Source organism: Arvicanthis niloticus, chromosome 6 (genome assembly GCF_011762505.2).
Source record: "Arvicanthis niloticus isolate mArvNil1 chromosome 6, mArvNil1.pat.X, whole genome shotgun sequence".
In the NCBI taxonomy this organism is placed as follows: Eukaryota; Metazoa; Chordata; class Mammalia; order Rodentia; family Muridae; genus Arvicanthis; species Arvicanthis niloticus.
The window spans coordinates 47767566-47784128 of NC_047663.1; the positions used below are offsets into that span (position 1 = coordinate 47767566).

General features: G+C 39.1%; 2 protein-coding genes across 2 annotated transcripts; both read left to right on the top strand.

Annotated features, from left to right (window-relative positions):
* The first annotated feature begins 792 nt into the window (after window positions 1-792).
* On the top strand, window positions 793-4950 carry LOC117710962 (olfactory receptor 1496-like). Its single transcript, XM_034506307.2, has 3 exons — window positions 793-951; window positions 1581-1696; window positions 3989-4950. The coding sequence occupies exon 3, from the start codon at window positions 4006-4008 to the stop codon at window positions 4948-4950; it is 945 nt and encodes a 314-aa protein (XP_034362198.1). The 5' UTR covers window positions 793-951; window positions 1581-1696; window positions 3989-4005.
* A 249-nt stretch (window positions 4951-5199) lies between these two features.
* Window positions 5200-7198, top strand: LOC117711415 (olfactory receptor 1500-like). The gene has a single exon (XM_076935235.1). It carries the CDS (start codon window positions 5644-5646, stop codon window positions 6406-6408), a length of 765 nt encoding a protein of 254 aa, XP_076791350.1. The 5' UTR covers window positions 5200-5643; the 3' UTR covers window positions 6409-7198.
* Window positions 7199-16563: the final 9365 nt, after the last annotated feature.

Below are 16563 nucleotides of genomic sequence, written 5' to 3' on the forward strand. Positions count from 1 at the left end.
AGAAGGCAAAAAGAGTGAACAGGGATGGGACATGGATTGCTTTTCTACTGCTTTGAGGAAGCCTTAAACATGCCATCTGCTTGTCATATTCCTGCCTGTTTCACATGTTGGAACACATAAAATGTTGGACGATGAAGTTTAAATTTCTTCAGAAAGTTGTATATCTGCCCCAAGTCATCTTACAGTCATGTTGCATTGAGATGCTGTTTTTGGAAGCTTCCCAGTATGTGTGGTTTTCTATGGTCTCATTGTGCTTTAAAACAACTGTTGGATGGGCTGTAAAGGCAGCACAGCAATTAAATGTTAGCGTCACATCCTAAAATGTAAAAACTACTGATGTATTTTTCTGCAAAATTTTGTTTTGCAAAACACTTTAAGTCGTTAATAATCAGAAAATCTCTGATAATGTGGGGGTGTTTCTCAGTTATACTCTTCCCTTTTCCCTCTAAGTGGGATCCAGGCAAAAGAAGCCATGCAGATTACCTGAACAGGAAATGCATATGCATCTTTTCATGCTTTTTGGTTTTTTTTTGTTGCTGCTATTTATGTATTAGTTTTCTTTGTTGTTATTTAAATTCTACATTCTCTTAAGTGTAGCAAATAGTAATCAGTGATTAAAATTGGTATCCACTAGAGATCTCTGAGGTAAATTGGTCCCAAAAAGGTCCTAAGTAATTCCTATGTCTTTAATGACTTCTTCAGGATCTGGACTCCTCCGGGATACAGGGTGCCTAAGGCACAGGATGGCATCAGGGTGATGTGGGAAGACACGATGCAGATAGGTGATGAGTACAGAGGCTGCTAGTCCTGTGTCTGCAAATAAAATGAAGGTGAACAGGATCATCAACCAGAAACTAGGACTCAGCTTCAGCAGAGCTGGATACAGCCAGGAAAATAAGCAGGTGTCTTGCTGTCTGACTGGAATTTCTGTTATGCAGGATAGTTTTCCAAGTATGATAACTTTTTTTTTTGTTTCCCAAGATTTTCCCATACTATACTAGTATTTGCTTCATGTTTATCATGTATCCAATTCATATTGATTCGTTCTTTCAAATTAGTCATTGTGTCCTTTTTTTCTCTCCATTTAAACACAGGAGTAGCCCTGTAAGGTAGAGTTCAGTGCTGTGTTGATGAATAATTGTTTACAATATTATCACCTGTGGGGTCTTAACAATCTCTGTACAATGTGATCCCCGAAGTAATTATTAATGTTACCTGTACATCTTCACAAATATTTGTTTCATTGGTAATTTATGTGAAAATAACAAGGGATGTGTTTCTAATATTTCGTGCACATGCATATAACTTTGGAATCTGGAGCAGCACTGAGATTGGTTAAGTAGATTTCATTGTACATTTACATGGACACCTAGATGATATTAATGTTATTCTCAATGGAATACACTTACATTGATAATAGCATTAGTATCATTTTCATATGCTGTTTAAATTGAAGACTGTGTGTTAAAGAAGTTTCTGAAGTCCAATGATCCATCAGTAACAATAGTTACTTGTAGTTTCTTTGAAATTTGATCTTTCAAAACTTGCTTTCATAAAACAAAGGTATGTTTCAATTACAGCAAAGGAGAAACTTGGGTTTTGTCATCTGCCTGCCATCCCAGTGCTCAAAAATCAGAGGAATGTATCTTACATGTTTGAACCCATTCTGGGATATATAAGGAGATCACCTTAAATGGTAGGTGATTTTTTCCTACATGGTTTCCCTTTTGTAATGCTAATCCACAATATCTAAGTATGTAAACTTTTATGTCAGCTGCATTAAACAAGTCTGTTTTTGAATGTGCAAACAGTCAGACTAGGTTGTAACATTTCACAAAATGTTACTTAGATCTCTTGAATTTTCTTCTGTTTTGTCAGCTTTAAGAGATGCAATAGATTCATTAGCCAGGGCTTTCCAGAATGACAAAATTACACATGTATGCATCTGCATGTGTTGTGTATGTGTGTGTGTACACTCTGTCATATCACTAGGATACAAACAACTAAGTATTAGAAACTGATAAGGGGAACATTTGAAGAACAGCCTAGAATATTGGAGTCCTTAATAAGAGTGGACACTATCTAATTTGACTTGCATCTAAGGCAGAAGTTATAACAATTTTTTTCTACAGTTAAATGTCCTTTGCCTCTAATTTCTTCATCTGAATTCATGAGGCTCACCATCTGATGAAGTGTTAGTCACTTTTGTCAAAGTCTAGTTCTTAATGACATTGAGAGACTATCTGCATAGCAAGTAGGAATTCTCCAAATCGCAATCAATATTTAACCCACTCGATGCATAAATTCACCATCATATACAGCATAGTCATCCGAGGAACAACTCAATTGAAAATTCCAAAGTAGGTTGTTGCTTCTTTTTCATAACTCATATTTTTTCATTCTATCTGTGTTCTATACAAATATCAGTGATATTTTGTGAATTAAGGAATATGGATATTATTTGTAGTCCCCAGTATTATGAGACTGCCAATGATTAACTAACACTGCAAAAATAAATTAGATCTCTAATTTAGACTTCTTATTTAAATGAGATTTTTTCTACTTTGAAAATGAAGAAATCTGTATTAGTTTGAGGAGTAGGTAACAAACATTCACTGGCTAGATTTATGCATCATAACTATCATTGGCCCTAGTTGCAGATTAAGAATGATTATAAAGAGTCAAACAGAATGAAGGCATATGAGACTCTTCCTGCACATAGTTTACAGTTGATGGGAAGATACCTTAATGCCGTGATCAAAGTATTATTTGGGTGTTATAGGTAAAGGTTTCTAGGTAACATGGCTGAACGTCTCAGTATGGAGAGACAAAATATATTTAATTATGTATATGGTAAGTAATAAGCCTGGCATAGAAGTAAGGATGAATTAGATGAAGGGGAAACAGAAGGAAGGAAATGAAAGGCAAAAAGAAGGGAAGAGCAATGCAAAAATGTGGGACATGAAGAGATTTACCACAGCACTGAATGAGGAGAGAAAAGCATGTAGAACCGTGTGGGAAACACCACTGGCACATGTGAGATAATGAAAGAGCATTTGTGTGTCTGGTAAGAGCTTTGTCTTTATCCTCAGAAAAACAGTGGTAATTTGAAACATAAATCAGAAAAAATATACAGAAACTCCTCTGTTATAATGCAACAGTGTGAACAATGCATGTTTAAGGAGAAGAAAAGGGTCAGGAGATGTAACAATATGAACATGACTAAGTCTGCTTCTGTATTGTAGTAAAGATAAGATGTTTTCCTGATGTGTTGATATAAGCTTACAAATAGCAATGGATGGAATAAGAGGAGAATAGAAGAGAGACTCTGGGTAATGTATCACAACAGTTCAAGGTAATAAAAAAAATGGATCTAAATTCATAGATTTCTGCCAAAATCTGAATTTATTTTACTGTAGTATGGGCAACTGGAAAGCTATGAGAATGTGGAATGCTTTGGGAGACATTAAACTGAAGACATGTATTTCACCTGGGGCTGTTGAGCTTCTGATGCCTGGCATATATGCAATGGACAGAAGGTGATTACTTAAAAGTGAAGCAGAAATATGTTACAGGGTCTGAGTTAGAAGTGGCAATATAACACATTGGAGAATGAAAGATTTTCTTGAAATTTATAAAAATTATGATGTTAAAGTTTGTAAAAAAAATTCTTCATAAACATCAATATACAAAATAACAGAACAAATTACAAATGACAAATCTAGTTATCTAGGGTGAGCAGGAAGTAGGAGAGAAAAGCATTCATATCTTAGTAGACATGGCATGGAATTGTCTATGAGAGGATGGGAGATAGAAACCTGCAAAAGATAAGTTGAGAAAAATCACTAATGATTGTAATGTTTATAGACATTAGGAGTTTTGAGATTATAGTTACTATGATGACTCTCACATCATATCCATTGTTGTAGAATATATATCTTAGATATATTTTTTAAAATTTTAAGAGATTATGCTATTTTCTCATTAGGATACTGGAGAAGAAGAATGAAAATGAACAACGAAACTGTTATCACCCAATTTCTCCTCCTGGGTCTGCCTATTCCCCCAGAGTATGAACACCTGTTCTATGCTCTGTTCCTGGCCATGTACCTCACCACCATCCTGGGAAACTTGCTAATCATTGTCCTTGTTCGACTGGACTCCCATCTTCACACACCCATGTACTTGTTTCTCAGCAACTTGTCCTTCTCTGACCTCTGCTTCTCCTCTGTCACAATGCCCAAGTTGCTGCAGAACATGCAGAGCCAAGTTCCATCCATCCCCTATGAAAGTTGCCTGACACAAATATATTTCCTTATGGCTTTTGGAGATATGGAGAGCTTCCTTCTTGTGGCCATGGCCTATGACCGCTATGTGGCCATCTGCTTCCCTCTGCATTACACCAGCATCATGAGCCCCAAGCTCTGTACTTGTCTAGTGCTGCTATTGTGGATGCTGACAACATCCCATGCTATGATGCACACCCTGCTTGCAGCAAGACTGTCTTTTTGTGAGAACAATGTGGTCCTCAACTTTTTCTGTGACCTATATGCTCTCCTAAAGCTGGCCTGCTCAGACACTTATGTTAATGATTTAATGATACTTATTATGGGAGGACTAATCTTTATTATTCCATTCCTCCTAATTGTTATATCCTATGCAAAGATTATCTCCTCCATTCTTAATGTTCCATCTAGTCAAGGCATCTACAAGGTGTTCTCTACCTGTGGCTCCCATCTGTCTGTGGTCTCACTGTTCTATGGGACAATTATCGGTCTCTACTTATGTCCATCAGGTAATAATTCCACTGTAAAGGAGATTGCCATGTCTATGATGTATACATTGGTGACTCCCATGCTGAACCCCTTCATCTACAGCTTGAGGAACAAAGACATGAAGAGGGCCCTAATAAGAGTTATCTGTAGTAAGAAAATCTCTCTGTTTTTTTAAGTGGGCTGACATTTTATTAAGAATGTTGGTTCTAACCGCTTTTCTTTTTTTCCCCTCTTTTATTGGATATAATATTTACATTTCAAATTTTATCCCCTTACCGCATTTCCCTCACCACCCAGGAACCCCTTATCCCATCCCCCCTCCTCCTGCTTCTATGAGGGTGTTTACCCACCTACCCCCAGCCCCCCTTCCCACCCTCTGATTCCCCCCCCCCCTCAGTGCTCAGCCTTCAAGGTACCGATGACCTTGTCTCCCACCTATGTCCAACCAGGCCATCCTCCCCTACATATACAGCTGGAGTCATGTGTCTCTCCATATGTGCTCCTAGGCTGGTGGTTTAGACCCTGGGGAGCTCTGGCTGGTTGGTATTGTTGCTCTCCTCATGGGGTTACCAGCCCTTAAGGCTCCTTCAGTTTACTCTCTAACTCCTCCATTAGGAACCTTTGATCAGATTAATGGATAGCTGCGAGTATCTGTCTCTGGATATGTCAGACTCTGGGGGACCTCTAAGGAGACAGCCTAATCAGGCTGCTGTCAGCTTTCCCATCCTGACATCCATATCAGCGTCTATTTTTGGTGACTGCCCATGGAATGAATACCCAGGTGGAATGGTCTCCATACAACCCCCCCTTCAGATTCTGTCCCACACTTTGTCTCCTTGTTTGACTGGACTCCCATCTCCACACACCCATGTACTTGTTTCTCAGCAACTCGTCCTTCTCTGATCTCTGCTTTTCCTCTGTCACAATGCCCAAGTTGCTTCAGAACATGCAGAGCCAAGTACCATCCATATCCTATGCAGGCTGCCTGACACAGCTGTACTACTTTCTGGTTTTTGGAGACATGGAGAGCTTCCTTCTTGTAGTCATGGCCTATGACCGCTATGTGGCCATTTGCTTTCCTTTGTATTATACCAGCAAAATGACCACCAAGCTCTGTGCTTCACTAGTGCTACTACTGTGGATGCTGACTACATTCCATGCCATGTTGCACACCCTACTCACAGCTAGATTGTCTTTTTGTGAGAAGAATGTGATTCTTCACTTTTTCTGTGACTTACCAGCTCTTCTGACATTGTCCTGCTCAGATACTTATGTTAATGAGTTGATGATATTTATACTGGGAGGGTCCATCACTATTATTCCATTCCTACTCATTATCATGTCCTATGTAAGGATTTTCTTCTCCAGTCTCAAGGTCCCATCTACCAAGGGCTTTCACAAGATCTTCTCCATCTGTGGATCCCATCTGTCTGTGGTGTCTCTGTTCTATGGGACAATTATTGGTCTGTATTTATGTCCATCAGCTAACAATTCTACTATGAAGGAAACTACCATGGCTATGATGTACACAGTGGTGACTCCCATGCTGAACCCCTTCATCTACAGCCTGAGGAACAGAGACATGAAGAGGTCCCTAATAAGAGTTATCTACAGTAAGAAAATTTCTCTGTAATGTACTTGGGATTGTTGTCTCATTTTATGTAATGAATGTGCTGATATTAATATTTTATATCAGACATTGTCCCTCATCATAGGACCTACAAGGAAGGGCATGCTACATAACTGTTCAATACATTAAAGAGAATAGGTTTAGTGGAGTAGTGAAAGTAGGAAACATTATCTTTGATATCTAGGTACAACTTCCTCCATTCCTTGCATAAACAATTCTGGACATGCATAGTAGATAAGGTATTGCCAAATATGATTTCTGTTCCTCTTATGTTGCTGCAAAAATTGTATCATGTTACCCTGATTTCTGTGTTCACTTACACATCAACTAAAATAGTTAAGTAATGGATTTGTGACAATGGATAACAATGAAATCTCTTCACTGGTGTGCTTCTATTCATTCCTACAGGTGCTCCAATACTGATTTTGACATTTTTCTCTCTTAACCTCCCATGTGTTTTCCTACCCATATTATATTTTCTGAGTAGTCTTGACCCTGAACAAATTTGTTGGAATCAGTTTGTACAATTGTCATTTGTATAATTTTGTCTTAATTTGGAGTTGGTTAGAAAGGACCATTTAATTTACTTTTCTAATATGAGAAAAAAAGAAAAAGAGACATTGGTATTGCCTCATGTGTATTCATATTTTTGTTTGTAAAACACCTGTTTCTAATGGATAAATTTATTTTACCCCTGTGACAATCTCAATTAGATAAAGAAGGTTCTGTTTCATAGACTGAAGAAGGTGAATTTCAATTACTTCCCAGCTCACATGAAGGAGCAAGGGTGAGCTTGTATGAGGTGATAGACCAATTCCACACACTTTTCTCTTATTTCTGTAGAAAAAACATTTTTCTTTATTTTTTTTATATTCTTTGTTTCACTACATTGGAATAACCTTGTTCTATTTATTTTTTTAGTTGTCCTTGGTAGGTGATGACACACCAATCTAGTCCTTTATACTCTGCTGACCCCTCCTCCCCCACACAACATCTCCATGTGAAGAAGATTGTGCCTCAAAGGGCTTCTCACTGCTTGGGGAACATCCCCACATGATCCTCTGTGTAATCATCAATAGGAACATGCACATCTTTAGCTCTTCTGTTTACACAGTCTTCTCTTTGTATTTTATCCTATTTCTCACAATATGATGTCATGTCCCACTCATTGATCTACATAAGCCCTCTACACACACACACACACACACACACACACACACACACTTACAAAAGTGGATAATAGGTCATAGATTTTGAATTGTACCTTTTCATTGAATATATTGTTTTAAAATATTAGTATTGTAATTATCATGTAGTTAAGATTGCACCTGCTGTTTCCATAGCTAAACTCTGAAATCCCACTGTCGCTGTATAACAGATTTATAAGTGACATGACAGACAGTATGTCAGTCAAGTCTGTTTTCCTCTCATGTGAAAAATAAAGTTTAAAAGACAGATATAAATTCTACATTCAATATTAATGAAATTACATTTAATAGCTATAGAATGGAATCAAGAGCTCTGCTGAACAATACAAATAAATACCACAGTGCAAAAATATAGCCTAGAATGTATATATGTTTAAACATATTCAAAAATTTAACTAACATAATTCAGTGTGATGAATACCACATGTAATGTAGAAGATGGACTGTGTGAGAGTGAAACTGGTTTAAAGAGAAGAGAAGGAGGTAAGGAACAAGAGGCATTAACAGAATAATAGAACAAAAAAGTTAGAAATCAAGCCAGTTGTGATCCCAGCACAAATACAACTTGGGCAGAAGCATCAATGCACATGTAAGGTCATTCTGTGCTGCACAGTGTGACCCTATCAGATCATGTTTAATGCACAATGTGACCCCTGTGAGGTTATGTTAGCTTGCTACAAAGTGTAATCCTGTGAGATCTGCTAAGCAGCACAGTGAGATCCTCTGAAGTCGGCCTGAAGTGCATAGTGAGACCCTTTGGGAAATGAAACTCCCAAATACCAATGTTTGGCCTGTGGGATATTTAGCATAAAGTTATTATATGAGTGAAAACTTATTCACCTAGGCACATAACTACAACAAGTTGTAAGAGTCAGAAAATGTTGTTTTGTCTTTATTACACAGGTTTGTAATAGTCACAAAGCAGAATGAGTAATCAAATGATAATCAAATAAATGAAGTGTATTGTACTCACAATGAAACATTATTCAACAAGAAAAATTAATGAATAATTGGTGCATGCTCCAATAAGGTCATACCTACTGCATCAAGGCTACACTTCCTAACATTCCCAATGGCCAAGCCAATGTACACAAATATGAATATATATATATATATATATATATATATATATATATATATATACATGAGTGTATACTAGTAGTTCATATAATAGGTTTCATCATCATATTTTATAAGCATGAAATGCATTGATCTTTTTGTTTGCCTTTTTAAGATTATTTTTCCTTTTTATTTATTTTTCTCTTATATATTATATCCTGACTGATGTTTACCTTCCTCCCAGCTTCCAGACTCTCCCTCTTTATATCCAATTCCCCTGGATATATGCCTGATTCAGTTCCCCTCAGAAATGAGCAGATTTTCCAGGAACATAATCAATTACAAGTTATAATAAGACCAGGCAGTGTTTTCATATCAAGGATGGAGGAGGCAACCCAGTAGGAGGAAAGGGTCTCAAATCAAGACAAAGAATCAGAGATAGGCCTCTCTCCCACTGGTAGCAAGCCCACAAGAACACCTGCCCAAACTTCCTGAACAGAGCATCAAAGCTCAGGTTCTAAGATCAATAATTGATAGATGGGGCCTCATAAAACTGAAAAGTTTTATAAGGCAAAGTACACTGTCAATAGGACAAAATGATATCCATCAGATTTGGAAAAGATCTTCAAGAACCCTATATCCCATAGTAGGCTAATATTCAAAATATACAAACAACTCAAGGAGTTAAAATCCAAAAAAGAAATCCAAATAACCCAAGTAAAAATGAGATACAGAGCTAAACAGAGAATTCCCAACAGGGGAATCTTGAATGACTGGGAAGCATTTAAAAAAATCTTCAACATTCTTAATCATAAGGGGAAGGAACATCAAAATGACCCTGAGATTCTACCTTACCCAATCAAAATGGCTAAGATAAAAATCTCAAGCAACAACACATGCTGGTGAGAGTGTGAAAAAAATTGGGACAATGTTCTATTTCTGGTAAGATTACAAAATTGTACAATCACTCTGGATTTCTGATTGAATTGTAAGTAGTTAAGCTCTTACCCCTCATCAAAGACCTCTTTTCCTCTCCTTCTTTTCTTTTTCTTTTTTGTGTAACATATAAACAATATTACAAAGATCTACAACTTGCAGAAACAAAGAGAACACATAGACTGTGGCATTTCCAGTCACAATTGTTGTATCTACAGTGCAACCACTATGCCTAAGCTAAAACCAGACAGAAACTAAAAGAGCCAGAGAACTAGCACCATGCTGTAAGACAGTTTCTAGTAGACATATCACCCATGAACAGCACCCATGAACTCTCAACTCTTGATCTATTTGAAATACAACAGAAATTTTGTTAGTTTAGAAAATGGCAATAAATGGCTGCTGTGAGAGGGAGAATAAGGTTTTCTAGAGTCTAGGCCTCTGATAGATTATACAGTATCAAGTGGTCACCCCTAAACACATGGTCATATTATCAAAACTCGATAAACTCAGTATAGTGAGGGGGAAGGAGAACAAGATTATGTATATATGGAGATAGATAGATGTTGCGGCCGGAGCTGCCCTACGTTTGGGGGCCAAAATGTCATGGGCCACTCTGTCAGTGTTGGAACCCACACTGCCAAAAGCCTTAGGGGCTAAATTGTTAGAGTCCACACTGCCCCAAGCTGCTCCAGTCTGCGGGTCTGGGTTCAGCTAGAGAGAGTGAGGATGGATGTGAAGAATGGAGACCAAATAGAGTGTGATTCAATCCCATTTATTCTTCAGTCTCTCTTCCTAGTCCAAGTTCCAAGTCTCAAGTTCCTAGTCCCTAGTTCCTAGTCCCTAGTGCCTCCAAGTTCTTTCTCCTTTCCAAGCTCCCTTCCAAGTGCCCAATACTTAATACCTAATTCCAAGTTCTTTCTCCAAGTGCCAAGTGCCTAATACCTAATAATAATCTTCTGAGTTCTCTAGTCCAAGTGTCTTCTTCCTCAATGCCTAATTCCTACTCCAAGTTGTACTCAACTCTTCTGTCTGCCTTTCTCCTTTTATATGTCTCACTTCTAAGCCACGCCTCTAAGTCACGCCCTTAAGTCACACCCTTTAAGTTTCACACACCTAAGGGAAATCCCGGGTATCTAAAGCAAGATGCTATCAGAGTGTGCTCAGCTGTTGTAGGCTATTGTAATCAAATCTCTTGCCAGGGTATATGGCTCAAGATAGCTGCAAGGATGATAGCCCCTTTCTGTTGGTTCCCCATAGATTGATAGATAGATAGATAGATAGATAGATATAAAATAATAATTAATCTTGATGGATGATGTCTTTGATATGTTTCCCTGGATTCAGCTTGCAATTATTTTATTGAGTATTCTTGAATCTTGCCCATAAAAGAAATCAGTCTAAGATTATTTTTCTTTTTTTTCTTTTCTTAATTGGTTATTTTATTTATTTCCCTTTCAAATGTTATCCTCCTTCCCAGTTTCCCCTCCAGAAACCCCCACCTCCTACCCTATCTCCCCTGTTTCTATGAGGGTGTTCCCCCACCCACCCACTCCTGCCTTACTGCCCTAACATTCCCCTATGCTGAGCCATTGACCAAGAGAGTCACCTCTCATTGATAAGGCAATCCTCTTCTGCTGCATGTACAGATGTAGCCATGGGTCCCTCCATGTGAACTCTTTGGTTGGTGGTTTAGTCCCTGAGACCTCTAGGGGATCTGGTTAATTGATATTGTTGTTCTTCGTATCGGGTTGCAGACCTTTTCAGCTCCTTCAGTCCTTCCCCTAATTCCTTCATTGGGGTCCCCATGCTCAGTCAGATAGTTGGCTGCAAGCCTCTGCATCTGTACTGGTCAGAATTTGGCAGAGCCTCTCATCAGACAGCAATACCAGGCTCCTGTCAGAAAGCACTTCTTGACATCAGCAATAGTGTCTGCGTTTGGTATCTGCATATGCAATGGACTCCTAGGTGTGGCAGTCTCTGGATGGCCTATGCTTCAGTTTCTGCTCCACTCATTGTCCCTACATTTCCTTTAGATGGGAACAATTCTGGGTTAATATTTTTGAGACAACTGGTTAGCCTCATCCCTCAACCAGTGGCCATGACTAACCTATGGATATGGCCTCTAAGAGTTCTCTCCCCCTTTGTTGGGTATTTCCACTAATGTTATCCCTCTTGGGTCCTGGGAGCCTCTTGCTTTACTGGCATCTGGGACTTTTTGGTGGCTACTCCATCCCCCACTGTCCCACACCTCCATTCAATTACCTGACCCTCTGAACTTCTCTGTCTCCTCCCACACCTGATCCTCCCCTGATCTTTCCCTCCCCCTCCTTTCTTTCTCTAAGATCCCTCCCTCTCTCTTAGAGCATAAGCCATTAGTGTTCTGTTCAGTAACCCAATCACAAAAGAACACACATGGTATTCACTCACTGATAATTAGATATTAGCTCAGAAGCTTGAAATACCCAAGATTCAACTCACAGACTACATGAAGCTCATGAAGAAGGAAGACCAAGTGGGGGTGCTTCAGTCCTTCTTAGAAGGAGTAACAAAATACTCAAGGGAGAAAATATGGAGACAAAGTGTGGGACAGAAACTGAAGGATGGGCCAACTGGAGACCATTCCACCTGGGTATCAATCCTATGTGCAGTCACCAAAGGTAGACACTGATGTGGATGTCAGGAAGTGCATGCTGACAGGAGCCTGATATAGCTGTCTCCTTAGAGGTCTGCCAGAGTTTAACATTTAGAGGCAGATGTGTTGGGCCTTGGACGAGGTAACTCCATTTAACCTGTTACCTTCAGTCACCACGTAGGACACAGGTAGAGGGCATGATTAACAAGTCTCTACCTCCAGAGATTTAAATATTAATGAATTATCAAAAGGCCAGGGGCGTAGCTAATTAAGTTATTCCCTCCCCTTTTTCCTTCCCTATAAAATGAGACTCCCCTGACCTTTGGCAGGGGAAGCGCGTACCACGTACATCCATTTACCATGCCATGAACAATAAAAGCTTTGGAAAACCAGACTCCACTTGTCCCATGGTCTCTCCGCTAGATTCCCAGCTTTTGGAACCCTGGAACCTTGCCGATGCAGCTGCGGGCCCGCCCACCGACAGCTGCGTGAATGTGGGACCTTCCGGGCAGGGTGGGAAGCCCGCCACCGAGACCCCGCCGCAGGACTCCCTCCCCCCCCCCCGCCCGCGAGATTTCTTCCCCACACAGATGCTCACAGCTAACCATGGAACTAATCAAGGGGTTCCCAATGGAGGAGTGAGAGAGAAGACTGAAGGAGCTGAAAGGGTTTGCAGCTCCATGAGGAGAGCAACAATTCTAACCAACCAGAACTCCCCAGGGTCTAAACCACTAGCCTGAGAGCACATAGGGATGGACCCATAGCTCCAGCTGTATATGGAGGGGTGGATGATCTTGTTGGGCATAGGTAGGAGAGGAGATCCTTCATCCCATGTGGAGAAAGAGGAACAATCCTCCATTGTTGGTGGGATTGCAAGCTGGTACAACCCCTCTGGAAATCAGTCTGGTGGTTCCTCAGAAAATTGAACATAGCATTATCTGAGGAACCAGCTATTCCACTCCTGGGCATATACCCAGAAGATGCTCTAATGTATAACAAAAACATGCTCCACTATGTTCAGAGCAGCCTTATTTATAATAGCCAGAATCTGGAAAGAACCTAGATGTCCTTCAACAGAGGAATGGATAAAAAAAATGTACATTTACACAATGGAATATTACTCAGCTATTTAAAACAATGAATTCCATAAATTATTAGGTAAATAAATGGAACTAGAAAATATCATCCTGAGTGAGGTAATCCAATCACAAAAGAACATGCATGGTAGTCCTCCTTCTTCTTGAGTTTCATATGGTCTTTGAGTTGTATTGTGTCATTTTGTATTGTGGGCATTCGGAGCTGCTTCCTAATATTCATTTATCAGTGAGTATATACCATTTGTATTCTTTTGTGACTGGGTTACTCCATTTGAATGTGAAATGCATGAAGTCATTGTTATTATGCACATGACCATGGCATATCTGTACAATGACATGTTATTCAACAAAAAGACAACCATTGCCACATAGAATTATACAGACATACCCTAAAACATGCTAATAGAAAGAAGCAACCCATGAAGTAAAGTGGAAATTTTCAGTTGTGTTAAGTGATGTTTTTCTAGAAACTGTCTTCTAAAAGGTTTTTGCTGAAGCAGAAACATGGGAAGTTATTTGTAGGGAGCCAACAGAAGGCAGCTATCATCCTTGCAGCCATCTTGAGTCATATACCCTGACAAGAGACTTGTTTACAACAGCTGAGCACACTCTGATAACATCTTATTTTAGATACCCAAGATTTTCCCTTGGGTGTGTGAGACTTAAAGGTGTGTGACTTAATGGTGTGACTTAAAGGTGTGATTTAGAGACAAGAATTAAAGACGTGACTTAAAGTCATGACTTAGAAGTGAGACCTATAAAAGGTGAGAGCAAACAGAAGAAAGACTTAGTACTTGAGACTTGAGACTTGGAAGAAGAAACTTGGACTTAGAACTTGGAACTGGGAAAGAGACTAGCAACTTAGAACAGGGACTAGGAACTCGAGACTTGGGACTTGGTGCTAGGAACTAAGGACTTGGAACTTGGGACTGGGAACTATGGACTTGGACTAAGAAGAGAGACTGAAGAATAAACAGAATTGAATCACATTCTGTCTGGTCTTCATTCTTCATGTCCATCCTCACTCTCTCTCTTACTGAACCCCAACCCATGAACCAGGGCAGCTTAGGGCAGTGCAGGCTCTAACAATTTAGCCCCCAAGGCTTTTGGCTGTGTGGGTTCCAACATTTGCCAGAGCAATCCCCGACATTTTTGGCCCCCAAACATGGGGTAGAATGGTTCTTAACAGTTATTTTGCTGAGAACAGACATGTGCTTTGTTGTTGTTGTTGTTTTGAAAACAGCCTGGATAAAAGGCTTGTGATGCTAGAGCAGACACTTGAGAGAACACGAGCTGTTTGGAAAGGGTATAAATATAACACAACAGGTGGTGGATGCTACTGTGGGGTATTAGTATGCCATATCATTCTTTGCTAGTCATTATCGGGCTTTGCTGATGCTGGTCTTTAGTGACACACTGTGTGACACTGGCATGTCTTATCATTTGCTGGTAATCATTTGTCATGACTTTATAGAGAAGAATGCATCAAAGAACTTCTTGTGCTGTTCTGGCAGTTTCTTGTGGCTTCTGCAGGCACAGCCAATTGGCAGAGCCTTGAGGCTTTTTTATGGATCAACCTGCCATTGCTGATTTATGAATGGTGTTTGTGACTGGATTGAGCTGTCACTGCTTATTGGAACTGAACTGCTGATATTCTGACAAGCCAGATTGGATTTGCTCCAAATAACTATTTCTAAACAGGTTGACATCCTCCTTTGCTCTATTGAACGTTTCTTTCCACTGGTGGATGGTGTCTAGAGTAGATGTTAAAACATTTGAGAACACTTATAAAAAGACATTTTTGAAAATTTAAGCCTACAATGAATAGCTTATATTCAAATGAAATATCAAGAATAGGAATCAATGTAAGAGCATAAAGTAGAATGGAATTTTCTGTGCATGGTTGGAGGTGATGGTATATGTGAATGGGCACAGAAATCCTTTGGGGGATTATGGGTTTTAAACTGTAATGCAACTCACTGAAAATACTAAAGTGATTTAGTTATACTTATGTAAGTGAAGAACACAGTTCTTTGGAATGACTCAGTTGGAACTGGAGTCTACCATCCAATCACTATTGTTTCTCATCTCAACCAAAACTCAGAGTAGATGGCATCATTCTTCTTGGGTAATTAAAGCAATTGACTGGCAAGCGAAATTTCATTGCTCTATATAACCTATACATCAGCCCTGTGTCTAAAGATCTAAACACATACTTAGATCATACTTTCTGTATCCACATTTATAAACAAAAGTTAATCAACAAAAAATAAATTAAAAGAACAGTTAATTATCTCTAAAAACCCAAATAAAGGTTAGATCAATAAAGATCAATATTACCTGGGAGTTGAATGTGTTTCAGTGTATTGTACAGAACTTCATACAACCAATGACTGCCAAGTTCAGAGAATTATAATGAAGGAAGAATTTACAAATGTAGTCTATGGCCTTGTGATCAATGTTGAACACATACAAGTTGGGATTATAAAGTAATCTCACATATATGGTGAGGGGGTGAATAATGGTGGCAATGGGTACAATTAATGTTTTTGTAAAGAAAGATATGAAGTCAAAATGTTTAAACAGGCATGGGAACATGGGCTGCTTTTCTTTTTTAATTGGATACTTTATTTATTTACAGTACAGATATCATCCCCTTTCTCCATTTCCCCTCCCTAGAACCTCTTATCCTATACCCCCTCTTCCTTTATGCTTTTATACCACTTTGATTAGATGCATGTATTAAGGTCAGTTCTAGGTCGAGGGTCTAGCAATACAATAGAAGCAAATAGTAAAGGAACAATCAATAAACACAAATAGTCAAAAAACACAAGGCATTAAATCCAATTATGTGAACACTCCCGTGATCACTGTTTCTAAAGGCTTATCAGGATGACCAATATATCTGAGCCTACTTCCCTATCCTAGCCCAAGGTCATTTTCATGTCTGAAGCCTACTTCCTTGTTCTAGCCTAAAATTTAGATTCCTGCCTGAGATTACTTCTTTGTTTTAGCCTACCATTTAGATTCCTACCTGAAATTACTTCTTTGTGCTTGTCTTAGATCATTCTGACAAGAATGCCTTCCTTACCTGTCATGGAATATGCACTATCAAAAGCATTTTTGTCTTAGGTTGGTAAGGCTCTGTGCAGAATCTTACCCATCCTTGGCTTGCCAGTCTGTTAATTTAATAACTTTGTCTGGGGGTCCATTTTTAGATTCA